General features: G+C 48.4%; 1 protein-coding gene across 1 annotated transcript; it reads left to right on the forward strand.

Annotated features, from left to right (window-relative positions):
* Nucleotides 1-754: 754 nt before the first annotated feature.
* Nucleotides 755-12,596, forward strand: LOC142474960 (uncharacterized). The gene is made up of 2 exons (XM_075581046.1): nucleotides 755-894; nucleotides 8,914-12,596. The coding sequence occupies exon 2, from the start codon at nucleotides 10,245-10,247 to the stop codon at nucleotides 11,361-11,363; it is 1,119 nt and encodes a 372-aa protein (XP_075437161.1). The 5' UTR covers nucleotides 755-894; nucleotides 8,914-10,244; the 3' UTR covers nucleotides 11,364-12,596.
* The last annotated feature ends 5,411 nt before the right edge of the window (nucleotides 12,597-18,007 follow it).

The following is an 18,007-nucleotide window of genomic DNA, read 5'->3' on the forward strand; positions in this document are numbered from 1 at the left end:
CAGATATATGGCACGGTGCGAGAGGGGGAGTTTGGCAGGGGACAGATATATGGCACGGTGCGAGAGGGGGGAGTTTGGCAGGAGACAGATATATGGCACGGTGCGAGAGGGGGGAGTTTGTCAGGAGACAGATATATGGTACGGTGCGAGAGGGGGGAGTTTGGCAGGAGACAGATATATGGCACGGTGCGAGAGGGGGAGTTTGGCAGGAGACAGATATATGGCACCGGTGTGGGGAGGGGGAGTTTGGCAGGAGACAGATATATGGGATGGTTGTGGGAGGGGGAGTTTGGCAGGAGACAGATATATGGCACGGTGTGGGAGGGGGGAGTTTTGGCAGGAGACAGATATATGGGATGGTGTGGGAGGGGGGAGTTTGGCAGGGGACTGATATATGGGATGGTGTGGGAGGGGGGAGTTTGGCAGGAGACAGATATATGGCACGGTGTGAGAGGGGGGAGTTTGGCAGGAGACAGATATATGGCACGGTGTGGGAGGGGGGAGTTTGGCAGGAGACAGATATATGGGCGAGCGGGGAGTTTTAACTGCGGTTTGTATGAATGGAAAAAATGCAGGTGGCATGTCTGAGGAAGAGCGGTGTCCCTGAAACGTTGCACGTTCTGCCTCTTTATGAGCCACCTGTGCTGAAGCTGGGATATCTTTAAAACCTGACCTGTTGTTGTCCCTTAAGGACAGTAGTTGGCCTCTGATGCTGTAGATGAGCAGTGGAGGCTGTCACTGCTGCCGCTATGGTACATAAAGCTGTGTCTTTCCTCTCATCCAAGTCGGACATCACTGGCCACGTTCCACGAGGGCAAACACAACATCTGCCACATGATCATGGACGTCCCCCGGGGGCTCATGGTGACCTGCGGAACGGATCGGCTCGTCAAGGTATGATTGCTGCCTCTTTGCAACGCAAGTCTTTGCCGCCTTTAAGCTGCAGGAGGGACCTGCAGCCCATTTTGTAAGCACGGTGTTTGCCAACAGTGAGGAGATTGCTGCAGCGAAAAGGGGAAATGTGACCCCAGCATGGACCATGTTACAGGAAAATCTGGCTGATCTGGGACTTTGGGGTAATGTAAGACGTGGCTGTTAACGCTTGGTTAATGTAAGACGTGGCTGTTAACGTTGGGTTAATGTAAGACGTGGCTGTTAACGTTGGGTTAATGTAAGACGTGGCTGTTAACGTTGGGGTTAATGTAAGACGTGGCTGTTAACGCTTGGTTAATGTAAGACGTGGCTGTTAACGTTGGGTTAATGTAAGACGTGGCTGTTAACGTTGGGTTAATGTAAGACGTGGCTGTTAACGTTGGGGTTAATGTAAGACGTGGCTGTTAACGTTGGGTTAATGTAAGACGTGGCTGTTAACGTTGGGGTAATGTAAGACGTGGCTGTTAACGCTTGGTTAATGTAAGACGTGGCTGTTAACGTTGGGTTAATGTAAGACGTGGCTGTTAACGTTGGGTAATGTAAGACGTGGCTGTTAACGTTGGGTTAATGTAAGACGTGGCTGTTAACGTTGGGTTAATGTAAGACGTGGCTGTTAACGTTGGGTTAATGTAAGACGTGGCTGTTAACGTTGGGGTTAATGTAAGACGTGGCTGTTAACGTTGGGTTAATGTAAGACGTGGCTGTTAACGTTGGGTAATGTAAGACGTGGCTGTTAACGTTGGGTTAATGTAAGACGTGGCTGTTAACGTTGGGTTAATGTAAGACGTGGCTGTTAACGTTGGGTTAATGTAAGACGTGGCTGTTAACGTTGGGTTAATGTAAGACGTGGCTGTTAACGTTGGGTTAATGTAAGACGTGGCTGTTAACGTTGGGGTAATGTAAGACGTGGCTGTTAACGCTTGGTTAATGTAAGACGTGGCTGTTAACGTTGGGGTTAATGTAAGACGTGGCTGTTAACGTTGGGTTAATGTAAGACATGGCTGTTAACGTTGGGGTAATGTAAGACGTGGCTGTTAACGCTTGGTTAATGTAAGACGTGGCTGTTAACGTTGGGTTAATGTAAGACGTGGCTGTTAACGTTGGGGTTAATGTAAGACGTGGCTGTTAACGTTGGGTTAATGTAAGACGTGGCTGTTAACGTTGGGGTAATGTAAGACGTGGCTGTTAACGTTGGGGTAATGTAAGACGTGGCTGTTAACGTTGGGTTAATGTAAGACGTGGCTGTTAACGTTGGGGTTAATGTAAGACGTGGCTGTTAACGTTGGGTTAATGTAAGACGTGGCTGTTAACGTTGGGGTAATGTAAGACGTGGCTGTTAACGCTTGGTTAATGTAAGACGTGGCTGTTAACGTTGGGTTAATGTAAGACGTGGCTGTTAACGTTGGGTTAATGTAAGACATGGCTGTTAACGTTGGGTTAATGTAAGACGTGGCTGTTAACGTTGGGTTAATGTAAGACGTGGCTGTTAACGTTGGGGTTAATGTAAGACGTGGCTGTTAACGTTGGGTTAATGTAAGACGTGGCTGTTAACGTTGGGGTAATGTAAGACGTGGCTGTTAACGCTTGGTTAATGTAAGACGTGGCTGTTAACGTTGGGTTAATGTAAGACGTGGCTGTTAACGTTGGGTAATGTAAGACGTGGCTGTTAACGTTGGGTTAATGTAAGACGTGGCTGTTAACGTTGGGTTAATGTAAGACGTGGCTGTTAACGTTGGGTTAATGTAAGACGTGGCTGTTAACGTTGGGGTTAATGTAAGACGTGGCTGTTAACGTTGGGTTAATGTAAGACGTGGCTGTTAACGTTGGGTAATGTAAGACGTGGCTGTTAACGTTGGGTTAATGTAAGACGTGGCTGTTAACGTTGGGTTAATGTAAGACGTGGCTGTTAACGTTGGGTTAATGTAAGACGTGGCTGTTAACGTTGGGGTTAATGTAAGACGTGGCTGTTAACGTTGGGTTAATGTAAGACGTGGCTGTTAACGTTGGGGTAATGTAAGACGTGGCTGTTAACGCTTGGTTAATGTAAGACGTGGCTGTTAACGTTGGGTTAATGTAAGACGTGGCTGTTAACGCTTGGTTAATGTAAGACGTGGCTGTTAACGTTGGGTTAATGTAAGACGTGGCTGTTAACGTTGGGTTAATGTAAGACATGGCTGTTAACGTTGGGGTAATGTAAGACGTGGCTGTTAACGTTGGGTTAATGTAAGACGTGGCTGTTAACGTTGGGGTTAATGTAAGACGTGGCTGTTAACGTTGGGTTAATGTAAGACGTGGCTGTTAACGTTGGGGTAATGTAAGACGTGGCTGTTAACGCTTGGTTAATGTAAGACGTGGCTGTTAACGTTGGGTTAATGTAAGACGTGGCTGTTAACGTTGGGTTAATGTAAGACGTGGCTGTTAACGTTGGGGTAATGTAAGACGTGGCTGTTAACGTTGGGTTAATGTAAGACGTGGCTGTTAACGTTGGGTAATGTAAGACGTGGCTGTTAACGTTGGGTTAATGTAAGACGTGGCTGTTAACGTTGGGTTAATGTAAGACGTGGCTGTTAACGTTGGGTTAATGTAAGACGTGGCTGTTAACGTTGGGTAATGTAAGACGTGGCTGTTAACGTTGGGTTAATGTAAGACGTGGCTGTTAACGTTGGGTAATGTAAGACGTGGCTGTTAACGTTGGGTTAATGTAAGACGTGGCTGTTAACGTTGGGTAATGTAAGACGTGGCTGTTAACGTTGGGTTAATGTAAGACGTGGCTGTTAACGTTGGGTAATGTAAGACGTGGCTGTTAACGTTGGGTTAATGTAAGACGTGGCTGTTAACGTTGGGTTAATGTAAGACGTGGCTGTTAACGTTGGGTTAATGTAAGACGTGGCTGTTAACGTTGGGGTTAATGTAAGACGTGGCTGTTAACGTTGGGTTAATGTAAGACGTGGCTGTTAACGTTGGGGTAATGTAAGACGTGGCTGTTAACGCTTGGTTAATGTAAGACGTGGCTGTTAACGTTGGGTTAATGTAAGACGTGGCTGTTAACGTTGGGTTAATGTAAGACATGGCTGTTAACGTTGGGGTAATGTAAGACGTGGCTGTTAACGCTTGGTTAATGTAAGACGTGGCTGTTAACGTTGGGGTAATGTAAGACGTGGCTGTTAACGTTGGGGTAATGTAAGACGTGGCTGTTAACGTTGGGTTAATGTAAGACGTGGCTGTTAACGTTGGGTTAATGTAAGACGTGGCTGTTAACGTTGGGGTAATGTAAGACGTGGCTGTTAACGTTGGGTTAATGTAAGACGTGGCTGTTAACGTTGGGGTTAATGTAAGACGTGGCTGTTAACGTTGGGTTAATGTAAGACGTGGCTGTTAACGTTGGGGTAATGTAAGACGTGGCTGTTAACGCTTGGTTAATGTAAGACGTGGCTGTTAACGTTGGGTTAATGTAAGACGTGGCTGTTAACGTTGGGTTAATGTAAGACATGGCTGTTAACGTTGGGGTAATGTAAGACGTGGCTGTTAACGTTGGGTTAATGTAAGACGTGGCTGTTAACGTTGGGGTTAATGTAAGACGTGGCTGTTAACGTTGGGTTAATGTAAGACGTGGCTGTTAACGTTGGGGTAATGTAAGACGTGGCTGTTAACGCTTGGTTAATGTAAGACGTGGCTGTTAACGTTGGGTTAATGTAAGACGTGGCTGTTAACGTTGGGTAATGTAAGACGTGGCTGTTAACGTTGGGTTAATGTAAGACGTGGCTGTTAACGTTGGGTTAATGTAAGACGTGGCTGTTAACGTTGGGTTAATGTAAGACGTGGCTGTTAACGTTGGGGTTAATGTAAGACGTGGCTGTTAACGTTGGGTTAATGTAAGACGTGGCTGTTAACGTTGGGTAATGTAAGACGTGGCTGTTAACGTTGGGTTAATGTAAGACGTGGCTGTTAACGTTGGGTTAATGTAAGACGTGGCTGTTAACGTTGGGTTAATGTAAGACGTGGCTGTTAACGTTGGGGTTAATGTAAGACGTGGCTGTTAACGTTGGGTTAATGTAAGACGTGGCTGTTAACGTTGGGGTAATGTAAGACGTGGCTGTTAACGCTTGGTTAATGTAAGACGTGGCTGTTAACGTTGGGGTTAATGTAAGACGTGGCTGTTAACGTTGGGTTAATGTAAGACATGGCTGTTAACGTTGGGGTAATGTAAGACGTGGCTGTTAACGCTTGGTTAATGTAAGACGTGGCTGTTAACGTTGGGTTAATGTAAGACGTGGCTGTTAACGTTGGGGTTAATGTAAGACGTGGCTGTTAACGTTGGGGTAATGTAAGACGTGGCTGTTAACGTTGGGGTAATGTAAGACGTGGCTGTTAACGTTGGGTTAATGTAAGACGTGGCTGTTAACGTTGGGTTAATGTAAGACGTGGCTGTTAACGTTGGGGTAATGTAAGACGTGGCTGTTAACGTTGGGTTAATGTAAGACGTGGCTGTTAACGTTGGGTTAATGTAAGACGTGGCTGTTAACGTTGGGTAATGTAAGACGTGGCTGTTAACGTTGGGTTAATGTAAGACGTGGCTGTTAACGTTGGGTTAATGTAAGACGTGGCTGTTAACGTTGGGGTAATGTAAGACGTGGCTGTTAACGCTTGGTTAATGTAAGACGTGGCTGTTAACGCTTGGTTAATGTAAGACGTGGCTGTTAACGTTGGGTTAATGTAAGACGTGGCTGTTAACGTTGGGGTAATGTAAGACGTGGCTGTTAACGTTGGGTTAATGTAAGACGTGGCTGTTAACGTTGGGTTAATGTAAGACGTGGCTGTTAACGTTGGGTTAATGTAAGACGTGGCTGTTAACGTTGGGTTAATGTAAGACGTGGCTGTTAACGTTGGGTTAATGTAAGACGTGGCTGTTAACGTTGGGGTAATGTAAGACGTGGCTGTTAACGTTGGGGTAATGTAAGACGTGGCTGTTAACGTTGGGTTAATGTAAGACGTGGCTGTTAACGTTGGGTTAATGTAAGAAGTGGCTGTTAACGTTGGGTTAATGTAAGACGTGGCTGTTAACGTTGGGTTAATGTAAGACGTGGTTGTTAACGCTTGGTTAATGTAAGACGTGGCTGTTAACGCTTGGTTAATGTAAGACGTGGCTGTTAACGTTGGGTTAATGTAAGACGTGGCTGTTAACGTTGGGTTAATGTAAGACGTGGCTGTTAACGTTGGGTTAATGTAAGACGTGGCTGTTAACGTTGGGTTAATGTAAGACGTGGCTGTTAACGTTGGGGTTAATGTAAGACGTGGCTGTTAACGTTGGGTTAATGTATGACGTGGCTGTTAACGCTGGGTTAATGTAAGACATGGCTGTTAACGCTGGGTTAATGTATGACATGGCTGTTAACGCTGGGTTAATGTATGACATGGCTGTTAACGCTGGGTTAATGTATGACATGGCTGTTAACGTTGGGTTAATGTATGACATGGCTGTTAACGCTTGGTTAATGTATGACATGGCTGTTAACGCTGGGTTAATGTATGACATGGCTGTTAACGTTGGGTTAATGTATGACATGGCTGTTAACGCTTGGTTAATGTATGACATGGCTGTTAACGCTGGGTTAATGTATGACATGGCTGTTAACGTTGGGTTAATGTATGACATGGCTGTTAACGCTGGGTTAATGTATGACATGGCTGTCCGGCCTGCTGCTGAATTGTAAGTTGGTGAATGTAGCAGTGACCGTTCCATGTTACCCTGGGCCACAGTCTGATTACAAACCTCACATACCTGTAATCCAGGTCTGGCTTTCCGGTGAGCTGAGGCTGCGTGAGAGCTGGGCTCAGGTCCACTTTAGGCTAACTGATCAGCAGCTTCTGGGAGCCTCTGATTAAGGGGAGACTGCTATAGGTGCCTTCGCCTGCTATAGGTGCCTTCGCCTGCTATAGGTGCCTTCGCCTGAAATAGGTGACTTCGCCTGCTATAGGTGTCAGCTCTGCTGCCAGGGGCCCTGCGCAAGACCTGCAGGTGTTCTTACCTGTTCTGTTGGACTCTTGCTGAATGAAGCTATTTGACTGGTTGTAAAGTATATCACCTTGTGCTGAATAAAAGCTAACAATGTGCTCAGACACCTTGTATAGCTAACGGGTCAGTCACATCTTAACACAAACTCCACTCTTCTAGAGCAATTTGCATTGTCCACATCAGGTAACGGAGTCGTAATAATAATAATATTATCCCCCTTTGGCTGCTCACCAAAGGGACAGAAGTGAGTTAGTTGCATGATTGTACCGCAGAGGTGGCTGCATGAATGAATGAACACGTTCTCATCAATCTCCGGAGTTCAGTATCACTCATATAAATGCTGTGATTATCGTAATGAACAATATACCACCGCATGTTGCTATAAATCTGTACGTTTTGCTGCAGTTCTGTATCTGCATTGGAACATTTACACACAGAAATGTGTTATACGTAGGAACATCCTGAGCAGTTTTGCAGTGTTACTGTATGTTCGTGCGCTACCTTCTCTCCTGCTGCACAGATTAAACCGGGGGTACGCAAAGTTTTTGACCTGCGCCCCCCCTGCCTCGCAGCCCCAGCGTTCGCGCCCCCCCCTCTTCTACGACCCGGCGTCAAATGACGCTGCGGGTCATGTCAGGTCACGTGATTTGCCGCGCCTTGTCATGGCGATTCGTCACTTGACCCGTGGCGTCATTTCACGTCCGTTGCCATGGCGACGTGTCGCAGAAGGCCCGGCAGGCAGCAGGTAAGTGAGTTACAGAGGCCTCGCCTCCCTCGGCATTTAATGTAAAAGCCTTGGGGAAGGACGCGGGACCTCTGTAATCGCCCCGCCTAGAAAATGTTGTGCGCCCCCCCGCCCAGTTTGCGCACCCCTGGATTAAACCAATCATTGAATTCATACTTCTCTTGTGACAATGTTGTTTTCAGCTTTGAAACAGTAACTTTGTCATCTCCTAGTTACTGATCATTTGTAGTTCTATATCTCCCACTGTATATACATAGCTAGCTTTTTTAGAGGCACCATTGGGTCCCACATTGTAGCACATAAACTGGTGCAAAAGGAACATTCCCTGTTCCAAGGAGCTTACAATCTGATATACTCCTAAACAGAAGAGACAAGTGCACGTGGGTTCCGGGTGCTGGTTACTGGGTTCTGGGTGCTGGTTACTGTCCCAGTTGGATGCCGTATAGAACACGTCCTAGACCGTAAGCATGGAGGTACTTCCAAGCAATGCTCATGGGACTCCCTTAGCCCAAGGGGGCTCAACTCCAGTCCTCAATCCCCCCCCCAATAGGTCAGGTTTTCAGGGTATCCCAGCTTCAGCACAGGTGGTTTAATCAGAGGCCCAGTCGAAGTTTGAGATCGAGCCACCTGTGCTCCAACAGGGCCTTATTGAGCCACCTGTGCTGAAGCAGGGCCTTATTGAGCCACCTGTGCTGAAGCTGGGATGTCCTGAGAACCTGACTTTTTTTGGGGGGGGGAGGGGGTGGGAGGAGGTGCAGCTTGAGGACTGGAATTGAGCACCCCTGCTACCATGTTACAAGTGCCACAAAGATATAATGTGTGTGTGTGTGTGTGTGTGTGTGTGTGTGTGTGTGTGTGTGTGTGTGTGTGTGTGTGTGTGTGTGTGTGTGTGTGTGTGTGTGTGTGTGTGTGTGTGTGTGTGTGTGTGTGTGTGTGTGTGTGTGTGTGTGTGTGTGTGTGTGTGTGTGTGTGATCAAGCACCTGCTCCGTTAATTCCATTGTCATATTGAACAGTAGTTTGGCTGCAGACAAGGATTCTGGGTAGTAGAATGCAAACGAGGTAGGAATGGTTCTTTTGAATGGTTCGTTAACGACATCAAGGAGCCATGAAAAGATAAGCATCCCGTCGTTGTTCCAGCGTTGTTGCTGTGGTGGTGGCTGGCTGAGCCTCTTCCCCATGTTGGGCGGTGGACTGACCTCCTTTTTCTCCTTGCACTTCCAGATCTGGGACATGACCCCCGCTGTGGGCTGCAGCCTGGCAACTGGCTTCTCTCCTCGCTGACCCCACGACTCCCTTCGCCCCTGAACGTTGCACCTTATGTACAGCCGCTCACGCTTAATACTCCCAATACTCCCAGGCCACCATCCGCAAACCTCTCCTCTGCTTCGGATGCTACAGAAGCAAAGCGTCACGCAGCTAATGGGTTAACCTGCCCACCCCGCGGGCGGGCGGGCGGAGAGACCTTAATCCCCAGGGAGAGCTGTCTGCCTTCACACCCCTTGATGGTGCCCTGCGTTTAACCCTTTCAGTGTAAGGGATTTGGCGGGCCCCTCTGGCAGGGAAGGGTTTTCGCTCCTTAGAACCGTTATCACCAGCTTAGCGTAGCTGTCCAAGGTCGACACGAAGGACCAGCGTTGTACTGGGATATGGATGACCTCTAGAAGCATTGAGCCCCCATGAAAACCCAAACCGTCCCTTACGAGACCTATCAGAAGGAGCGGTTCCCATCCGCACTGATCTTTTAGCCAGAGTAATAATCAACGGAAATACTACTCCCAATTGTGGGGCAGACATAATCTGAGAGAAGAAGGTATTCCTTCCGTGAAACTGTTATACCTCACACTCCCGCCTGTAGGAGACCGGGGTGGCAACATTTCTCTGGGCTACTGCAGTCGGAAGGAGGAATGAATGTTACCGTTTTCTAGCAAGGAAGATCTTTTCTGCTGTGTGCGCCCCACAATTGCGAGCAGTGTTCGGTTTATATTACAGCCGTTCGGATGTGTTTGAGCATTAAATAGTAACAATATAATCCGTTCTAAAAACTGTATGGCGCCTTCTGAATATTTGTGTATATATACAGCAATAAGCACAGGATCGTCCTCACAGTTGGCGTTTACATGCTGGTCTTTTGAAGGGCGTTGGCTGCTGATAGCTGTACTGTAGTGTGGGCCTGATATAGTGTTTGAGGCCTGTGTTCACTAAATAGACAATAATGTGCACAGAACTGTAGTCCTGCTCGGTGCTGCTTAATATTGTAGCGCAGGAGCGGCCAACTTTAGTCCTCAAGGACCATCAACAGGTTCAGTCTTAAGGATATCCCTGCCTCAGCACAGGTGAAAGCAGGGATATCCTGAAAACCTGACCTGTTGGCTTCCCTTGAGGACTGAAGTTGGTCACTCCTGTTGTGGCGTGTTAATTCGTGTGCGTGCGATAGAGCCCCTTTGAAGGCGCGGTCCGTCCTATCTTTTAAGCGAATCCATGACCTGTTTCCTGATGCGGGGATAATCTTTGTGCCGAAGTGATCACACAGTCGCCGCTCCCCCATCCAGAACATGGACAGAGGACAATGTGCTCCTTTTTCCCGTTTCAATCACGCCCACTGGGCCCTGACAAAAAGGCCCACAGTTACAAAGTGGTTCTATTCCGTAAGACGCCTTCGGGCGCCAGAACACAAGGGAATGGGCCGGAAAGGCGCCGTATGGAATAGGCTCGGCGGGACTTGCGGCCTCGGGGGGACTTGCGGCCTCGGGGGGACTTGCGGCCTCGGGGGGACTTGCGGGCTCGGGAGGACTTGCGGGCTCGGGAGGACTTGCGGGCTCGGGAGTACTTGCGGGCTCGGGAGGACTTGCGGGCTCGGGAGGACTTGCGGGCTCGGGAGTACTTGCGGGCTCGGGGGGACTTGCGGGCTCGGGAGGTCTTGCGGGCTCGGGAGGACTTGCGGGCTCGGGAGGTCTTGCGGGCTCGGGAGGTCTTGCGGGCTCGGGAGGTCTTGCGGGCTCGGGAGAACTTGCGGGCTCGGGAGGTCTTGCGTGCTCGGGAGGTCTTGCGGGCTCGGGAGGTCTTGCGGGCTCGGGAGGTCTTGCGGGCTCGGGAGGTCTTGCGGGCTCGGGAGGACTTGCGGACTCGGGGGACTTGCGGGCTCGGGAGGACTTGCTGGCTCGGGAGGACTTGCGGACTCGGGGGGACTTGCTGGCTCGGGAGGACTTGCGGGCTCGGGGGACTTGCGGGCTCGGGAGGACTCGCGGGCTCGGGAGGACTCACTTGCTCGGGAGGTCTTGCGGGCTCGGGAGGACTTGCTGGCTCGGGAGGACTTGCTGGCTCGGGAGGACTTGCGGGCTCGGGAGGACTTGCGGGCTCGGGAGGACTTGCGGGCTCGGGAGGACTTGCGGGCTCGCGAGGACTTGCGGGCTCGGGGGGACTTGCGGGCTCGGTGGGACTTGCGGGCTCGGGAGGACTTGCGGGCTCGGGAGGACTTGCGGGCTCGGGAGGGATGTAACTTTTTCGACCACTTCTGCGCTTTAGGGACTGAAGAGTGTGAAGCATTTCCCGGGACACCTGGTTCTCCCGCATTTCAGGGGGTAGCAGCTACTGATTTTAAATCCCAGATAGGGAGGGGACTGCAAACACAATGCTGGGGTATTCAATATCTCCACTATATTCACGCATCCTGAAACACTCGCAGTGGGACCTGCCCGTGGTTTGTTCCGTGTCATAACCTGTTTGTGGCAGCTGTCATTCTCCCGTGGCACCTATGTTTACTAATTAAAAAAAAAATGATGTAGATAAATTATGAATGTTTCTTTGAAGGTTCAATCTCACTTTTTAACAAAGTGTGTTAAGTCCAGCAATAGGTTTAATGGCTTAAAGAGGCAGTACGGACCAAAGTGAACGAATGGCAGTGACATGTCTCAGTCAGAAGGACATTTAAAAAAACACAATTGGACAAATACTGTGAAACATTCACTGTTTCTATGATAACCAAATACTTAAGGGTTTTACCTAAACTATTTTTTGATGAGCCTGTTTAGTCTCCAGTCATTTTGATGTCACTATTTGTCAAACCGATTAGTGCAGAAAAAGTGTTTATTAACCGTAAATTTCAGAGGACCTGACAGGGAACCCTCCCCCCTGTCGTCGTCGTCTTCCCCCCCCCCCCCCACACTGTTTTCCACATGAAACAAAAAGTTTCAAGGGAAATAAATGTAAGTATGTGATGTAAAGCTTTAGAAATAACACGCCAAAATACTTACTATTGTCTTCATTTTTTTCTGACTGTTAACCAACAGATGATAATTTAAGGATACCACGGCTTCAGCACAGGTGCCTAAATCAGTCCCAGCTTCAGCACAGGTGGCTCAGTCTTTGACTGAGCCTCTGATTGAGCCACCTGTGCTGAAGCAGGGATATCCTGAATACCTGGGGGTGTCTTAAAGACTGAAGTTGAGAACTGCTACCTTTTCGTTTATAGTTGTAGTTTACACAATAAAGCCCTTCAGTAGATGGGAAGTGATGCCCAGAAATCCGCCCTGCTGCTGCTAAGTTCACTTTGCTCTTGCTTGACGGCACCTTTAAACCTGACCAACAAATAGCTCCGTTGGTCCTGTTCGGGCTGCCTGGTTATTACAGGACCAGCTCACAGCTATGCTCTTAAATGTGAAATCATCGGGTTGAAAAGTAGCTGTTTATAGCAATAGTTTCCTTTTAAAACTGCAACTAACCCCTGCACCGTCCCTAAAAGTGATCTCAAATATATTTTGGAGACATCTCTGAAATATTCCTGGATGTTTTGCTGTCCTCTCGTATAACCAGCACCCTCTAATTATTGGGTATTTAAAATGTTTTCCTTCTTTCTCATTGTCAAAATATTTGTTTTGTTTTTCTGAATAAAATCCTTTTTTATTTTCCATCTGTCGTCATTTACAGCGCCCTGCTTTGTATACATATTTCTTTGAATAATTACACAGTTTCTTTTAACAAGTATGTATATGTACATAATGTGTTTCTATAGATTTAGAGATTTGTGCTTGTATACATAATACATATATTTGAATTACTGTAGGCTGTAAAAAAAAAAAATGTCTGCCATCCGAGCTCCATAACGCGTTCCGCTAGGCTGCCTATCTGCACTTATTCATGAAACGTTTACCAGGGTGTAATACAGTGAGAATAGAAAAAACGGAGGCAGGGCTCCTAGATCAGGCCTCTAGAGTATGCAAATACATCCATGATAATAAACAATAAATGTTTGGATGTTTAAAAATAAATACATTTGTTTAGGAATAGAAAATCATTTGGTTGTATATCCAGGTAAATGAATGTGAGTACCACAATAGCAGAAGGGCATTAATGCTCCTATATGAGGTTATGTTATAAAGCTGATACGTTGGGGATGTCTGAAAAACCCACATGAGTGGGAGACCCCTTCATCCACTGACAAACTAACCCCGGGAGCTAGACCAATAACATATAAACTGCAAAGTTTGTAATAAACCAAAACAAAGTACTCGCGCCCCTGTGCATCGGGATTCCCTGATGAAGCGTGCGCTCAGCCCGAAATGGTAATAGGAAGTAGTCTCCCAGGTGGGAGGATGAGGGCGGTGCTCTGTGCTAAATGGAGGAAATACTGCGTTCCAGATAGAAAAAGATGCCCAATGCTGGAGCGCTAGATGCAACATGTGAACTAACCGGGATCTTGAGAAGAAACTGCGATCCGTTTCGTGCATGCATGCACTTTGTCAAAGAGTACTAGTCTTCCCAAGGTGCCGCCATTTGTAGGGACCGTCAACTGTAAGGCTCGCCCATTGTGCACACCAAAAGTCACCCCCCTTGGACAGCTACAGATAATGAATGATTATGTGCGTATGTAACGGTTACAGACGAGATTAACATGTGAGAGCTGAAGTCTTGAAAGAACGTAGACTGGTGGGGGTTGTGAGAGTCTCTGGTAGATTGTTCCAGTTGTGCGGTGCACGGTAAGAGAAGGAGGAGCGGCCGGATACTTTGCTGATCCTTGAGAACGTGAGCAGTCTTTTGGAGTCTGATCTCAGATAAGTTCTGCATGTGGTAGAGGTGAGGAGTGTTCTCAGATAGAGGGGTAGCTTGCCTAGAAAGTAATGTGTTGTAATTACATTTTAGTACAAAGCAGCAGGGCTGCCGACAGATTTCCCAGAGTCCAGGACAAGAGTTGCAACTGCGACCCTGTGACAGGGTGAACATCAAGCTCAGCAAGCTGAGCGACAAGCCCAGCAAGATAAGCAACAGGCCCGGCGAGAGGAAAAGCTTCTCCAACTGCTGGCCGAAGGCCGAGCCCCAGGCAGACCAGGGATTCCAAATAACCCACCGGTGATGCTGCATAAAATGAAGCCAACCGACGACCCAGAGGCATTTCTCCTCACTTTTGAAAGGGTAGCCACGGCCCACGGCTGGACAGTTGAATGCTGGGTAACGACTCTGGCTCCACTCCTCATAGGAGAAGCTCAGGCAGCCTACCAGGCTCTTCCAGCGGACGAGGCCATGGACTATCAGCAACTAAAGGCTGGTATTCTGGATCGCCTAGGCCTTACTCCAGAGACCTACCGTCAGCGGTTCCGGACAGTCAAATATACAAACCGAGACAGACCCTGGGTCGTAGCCCACCGCTTAGTAGACTTATGTACCAGGTGGATACAACCGGAGAAGAATACCAAGGCAGAGATCCTTGAACAGTTTGTGCTCGAGCAGTTCATACAGATACTGCCCCCCTCCTCCCGCTCCTGGGTAAAAAGACACGCTGCATTTTCCCTGGATTCAGCGGTCCGCTTGGTGGAAAACTTCCTTGGCGACGACACCCAACAGGATAGCTGGGAACGGTCCGTGCAAACACCAGTTGCTTCCGGTGATACCAGAGGCAGGCGAGCAGACAATCGAGGGGTCTACAACCCGCCAGCTCGGGAGGTCCAGTCAACCCGATCGGAAGACCCTTTCCCCTCTCGGAGGGTTCCTGGTACAAACTCCCGCAGAGACGCCCGTCCCGGGTCCGAGGCCATTAGATCACTCAAGGGAGCCCGCCACCCACAGTATTCCCCGAGAACCTGGACTTCTGTCACCCAGCCGGTGGAGAGGATACCTCCACCAACCAGAAGGGAGGATCCCATCCAACAGCGGAGAGGTCCAAACACCGAGCTCTGTCGAGAGCTTCCACTGACGACCGAGTTTGCGGACTCAGGAGATAATGAGATGGACTGTTCATATGGCAGAACCACTGCCACAGCTTCTCTCCGAAAGGACCACAATCCATGGTTAGTCCCAGCATCTTTGGAGGGGAAAATAGTAAAAGTCATGCTGGACTCGGGATCTGGAAAAACCCTGATCCTAGAGGGCCTAATTCCAAGCAACAGACTATCCTATGACTCTCCTTGGAATATCGAATGTATCCATGGGGATACAAAGAGATACCCGACCGCGAACGTTCTACTGCGTATCAAGGATCAAGAGGCTAGCCTACCAGTGGGAGTTGCTCCCTGGCTACCTGCTCCTGTTCTACTTGGCCGAGACTGGCCCTACTTCGAAACATTGTTGACCCCTACTCCTACGGAGCCTACTTCTCTGGTTCCGGAGAAGCCCGGAGACTTGTTTCCTTTTTCCCCAGAGATTTTTCCCCGTAGACACCACGTCCCAAAGACACGTAAACAGAGACGTGCGGAAAAAGAGGACTGGTTAAGAAAGGTGGGACTCTTGGTAACATTAGTCAGCCCAAAAGACTGCAGGTCATGGCCGGAGATGACCAGGGTGGGGAACAGATAGATACGGGAATTTTGCCAGACCTGGATCTTCCTGACTTCCATCAGAGGCAGAGGCAGAGGGAATACAATATGGCTAGACAATATGAGAAGGTGGTACAGGTCAACAACAAGATAATAGATGAACAAGGTGTAAAAGTGTTTCCACATTTTGAACTGTTGAATGACATACTATATCGTGTGAATAAGGTTACACAAACAGGGGAGGTCATTCAACAGATGCTAGTCCCTAAAGGGTTGATTAAAACAGTGTTCACCCTAGCCCATACTCTCCCATTAGGTGGTCATTTGGGCAGAGATAAGACCACGGACCGCATCTTGTCCCGGTTTTACTGGCCAGGCATACATGGTGACATCATGAAACTATGTGAGACATGTCCTGAATGCCAGTTAACTAGCCAAAAAGGACAGAAGCCGGCTCCCTTGGTCCATCTGCCCTTGGTAGCCGTCCCATTTGAGAGAATTGGGGTAGATCTGGTCGGACCTTTAGAACCCTCTGCGAAGGGACATAAATTTATATTCGTTGTAGATTATGCCACCAGATATCCTGAGGCCTTCCCTCTGAGATCAGCCACTGCTAAACAGGTTGCTCACAGGCTGTTAGAACTGTTCTCTAGGGTAGGACTGCCCCAAGTAATGTAAACTGACCAGGGAACAAATTTCATGGCAAAGTTAATGCAGGATGTCCTGAAGTTATTGGAGGTAAAATCCGTCAGGACCTCAGTCTACCATCCTCAGACTGATGGATTGGTAGAGAGGTTTAACCGTACTTTAAAAACCATGCCTAGAAAGTTTGTGGACACCGAAAAGCAAGCTTGGGATGAACTTCTCCCTTTCCTGTTGTTTGCGGTATGAGAAGTTCCCCAATCATCCACAGGCTTCTCCCCGTTTGAGCTCCTATATGGACGCCCACCTCGGGGTATTCTCGACCTACTGAAGGAATCCTGGGAGGAGGAGTCCTCCCCCTCCAAGAATACCCTTCAGTATGTCATGGACCTTAGAAACCGCCTAGACATGATAGGTCGGTTTGCTAAGGAAAACCTCCAATCTGCTCAAGAACGTCAAGAAAGGCAGTACAACCAAAATGCTCGCTTAAGGGTCTTCCAACCTGGGGACCAAGTGATGCTACTACTACCGACATCCGAGAGTAAACTCCTTGCGAAGTGGCAGGGTCCTTTCCAAGTTCTCCGCCGCACCGGGGAGGTGAACTATGAGATCTCTCAACCAGGGTCCAGGAAGGGTAAACAAATCTACCACGTAAACCTCCTGAAACCCTGGAAAACGATAAGATCGCTGTTCATCCACCCTCGGGAAGGAGAGACGGATTTGGGTCCACAGCTTCCAAAGGGTAGTACGTACAATGACCATCAGGTTCCCATGGGAGGGCAGTTAACAACGGAACAAAGGTCAGACCTACTAGAATTATGTGACCAGTTCCCAGATGTTTTTTCTGAACTGCCAGGGCAGACTGATTTAGTGTCCCATAAGATTGAGACAGAACCTGGCGTAAAAGTACGGTCCCGTCCCTATAGATTGCCAGAGGGCCGAAAAGACCTGGTAGAGAGAGAGATAATAGACATGTTGGAATTGGGCGTGATCGAGGAGTCCCACAGCGAATGGTGTAGCCCTATAGTGTTGGTCCCTAAACCAGATGGGAAGGTGAGGTTTTGCGTGGATCTGCGAAAGGTAAATGCTGTATCCAGATTTGATGCATACCCAATGCCTAGGGTGGATGCATTGCTTGACTCGCTTGGTAAAGCAGAGTATATCTCCACCCTAGATCTCACGAAAGGATATTGGCAGATACCTCTAGCGGAAGAATCCAAATGCAAAACTGCCTTTGCCACCCCTCTCGGCTTATACCAATTCGTCACTATGCCATTTGGGTTACATGGGCCTCCAGCCACGTTCCAAAGATTAATGGAAAAGGTACTACGACCCCATAGGGCATATGCCGTGGCCTACTTGGATGACATTGTCATCTATAGCAGAGACTGGCAGTCTCATATAAAAAGGTTAAGGGCAGTCCTAACGTCCTTAAGAGAAGCAGGGCTCACTGCAAATCTAAAAAAATGTGCCCTGGGTAAATCCACTACAAAATACTTGGGCTATGCCGTTGGGGGAGGGATAGTAAGGCCACTAGCTAGCAAGGTGGCCGCCATAACGGAAGTCCCCACCCCACAGACAAAGACACAGGTCCGCTCCCTTTTGGGGTTAGCAGGGTATTACAGGCGGTTTATCCCCAATTTTTCAGAAATTTCTGCACCCCTAACAGATCTGACAAAAAAGAGTGCCCTGACCCAAGTTAAATGGTCTTGGGAGTGCCAAGACGCCTTTGACATGCTAAAAAAGTGCCTGTCAGAGGGCCCCGCTCTTCGGAGCCCAGATTTTAAAGAGCCCTTCATCATCCAGACGGATGCCTCAGAGGTAGGACTGGGAGTAGTGCTGTCCCAGCAATTTGATGGTGTTGAACACCCCATACTGTTCATCAGCCGGAAGCTGTTCCCAAGGGAACTGAGGTATTCCGTCATTGTGAA

Source organism: Ascaphus truei, unplaced genomic scaffold (genome assembly GCF_040206685.1).
Source record: "Ascaphus truei isolate aAscTru1 unplaced genomic scaffold, aAscTru1.hap1 HAP1_SCAFFOLD_1017, whole genome shotgun sequence".
Classification (NCBI taxonomy): Eukaryota; Metazoa; Chordata; class Amphibia; order Anura; family Ascaphidae; genus Ascaphus; species Ascaphus truei.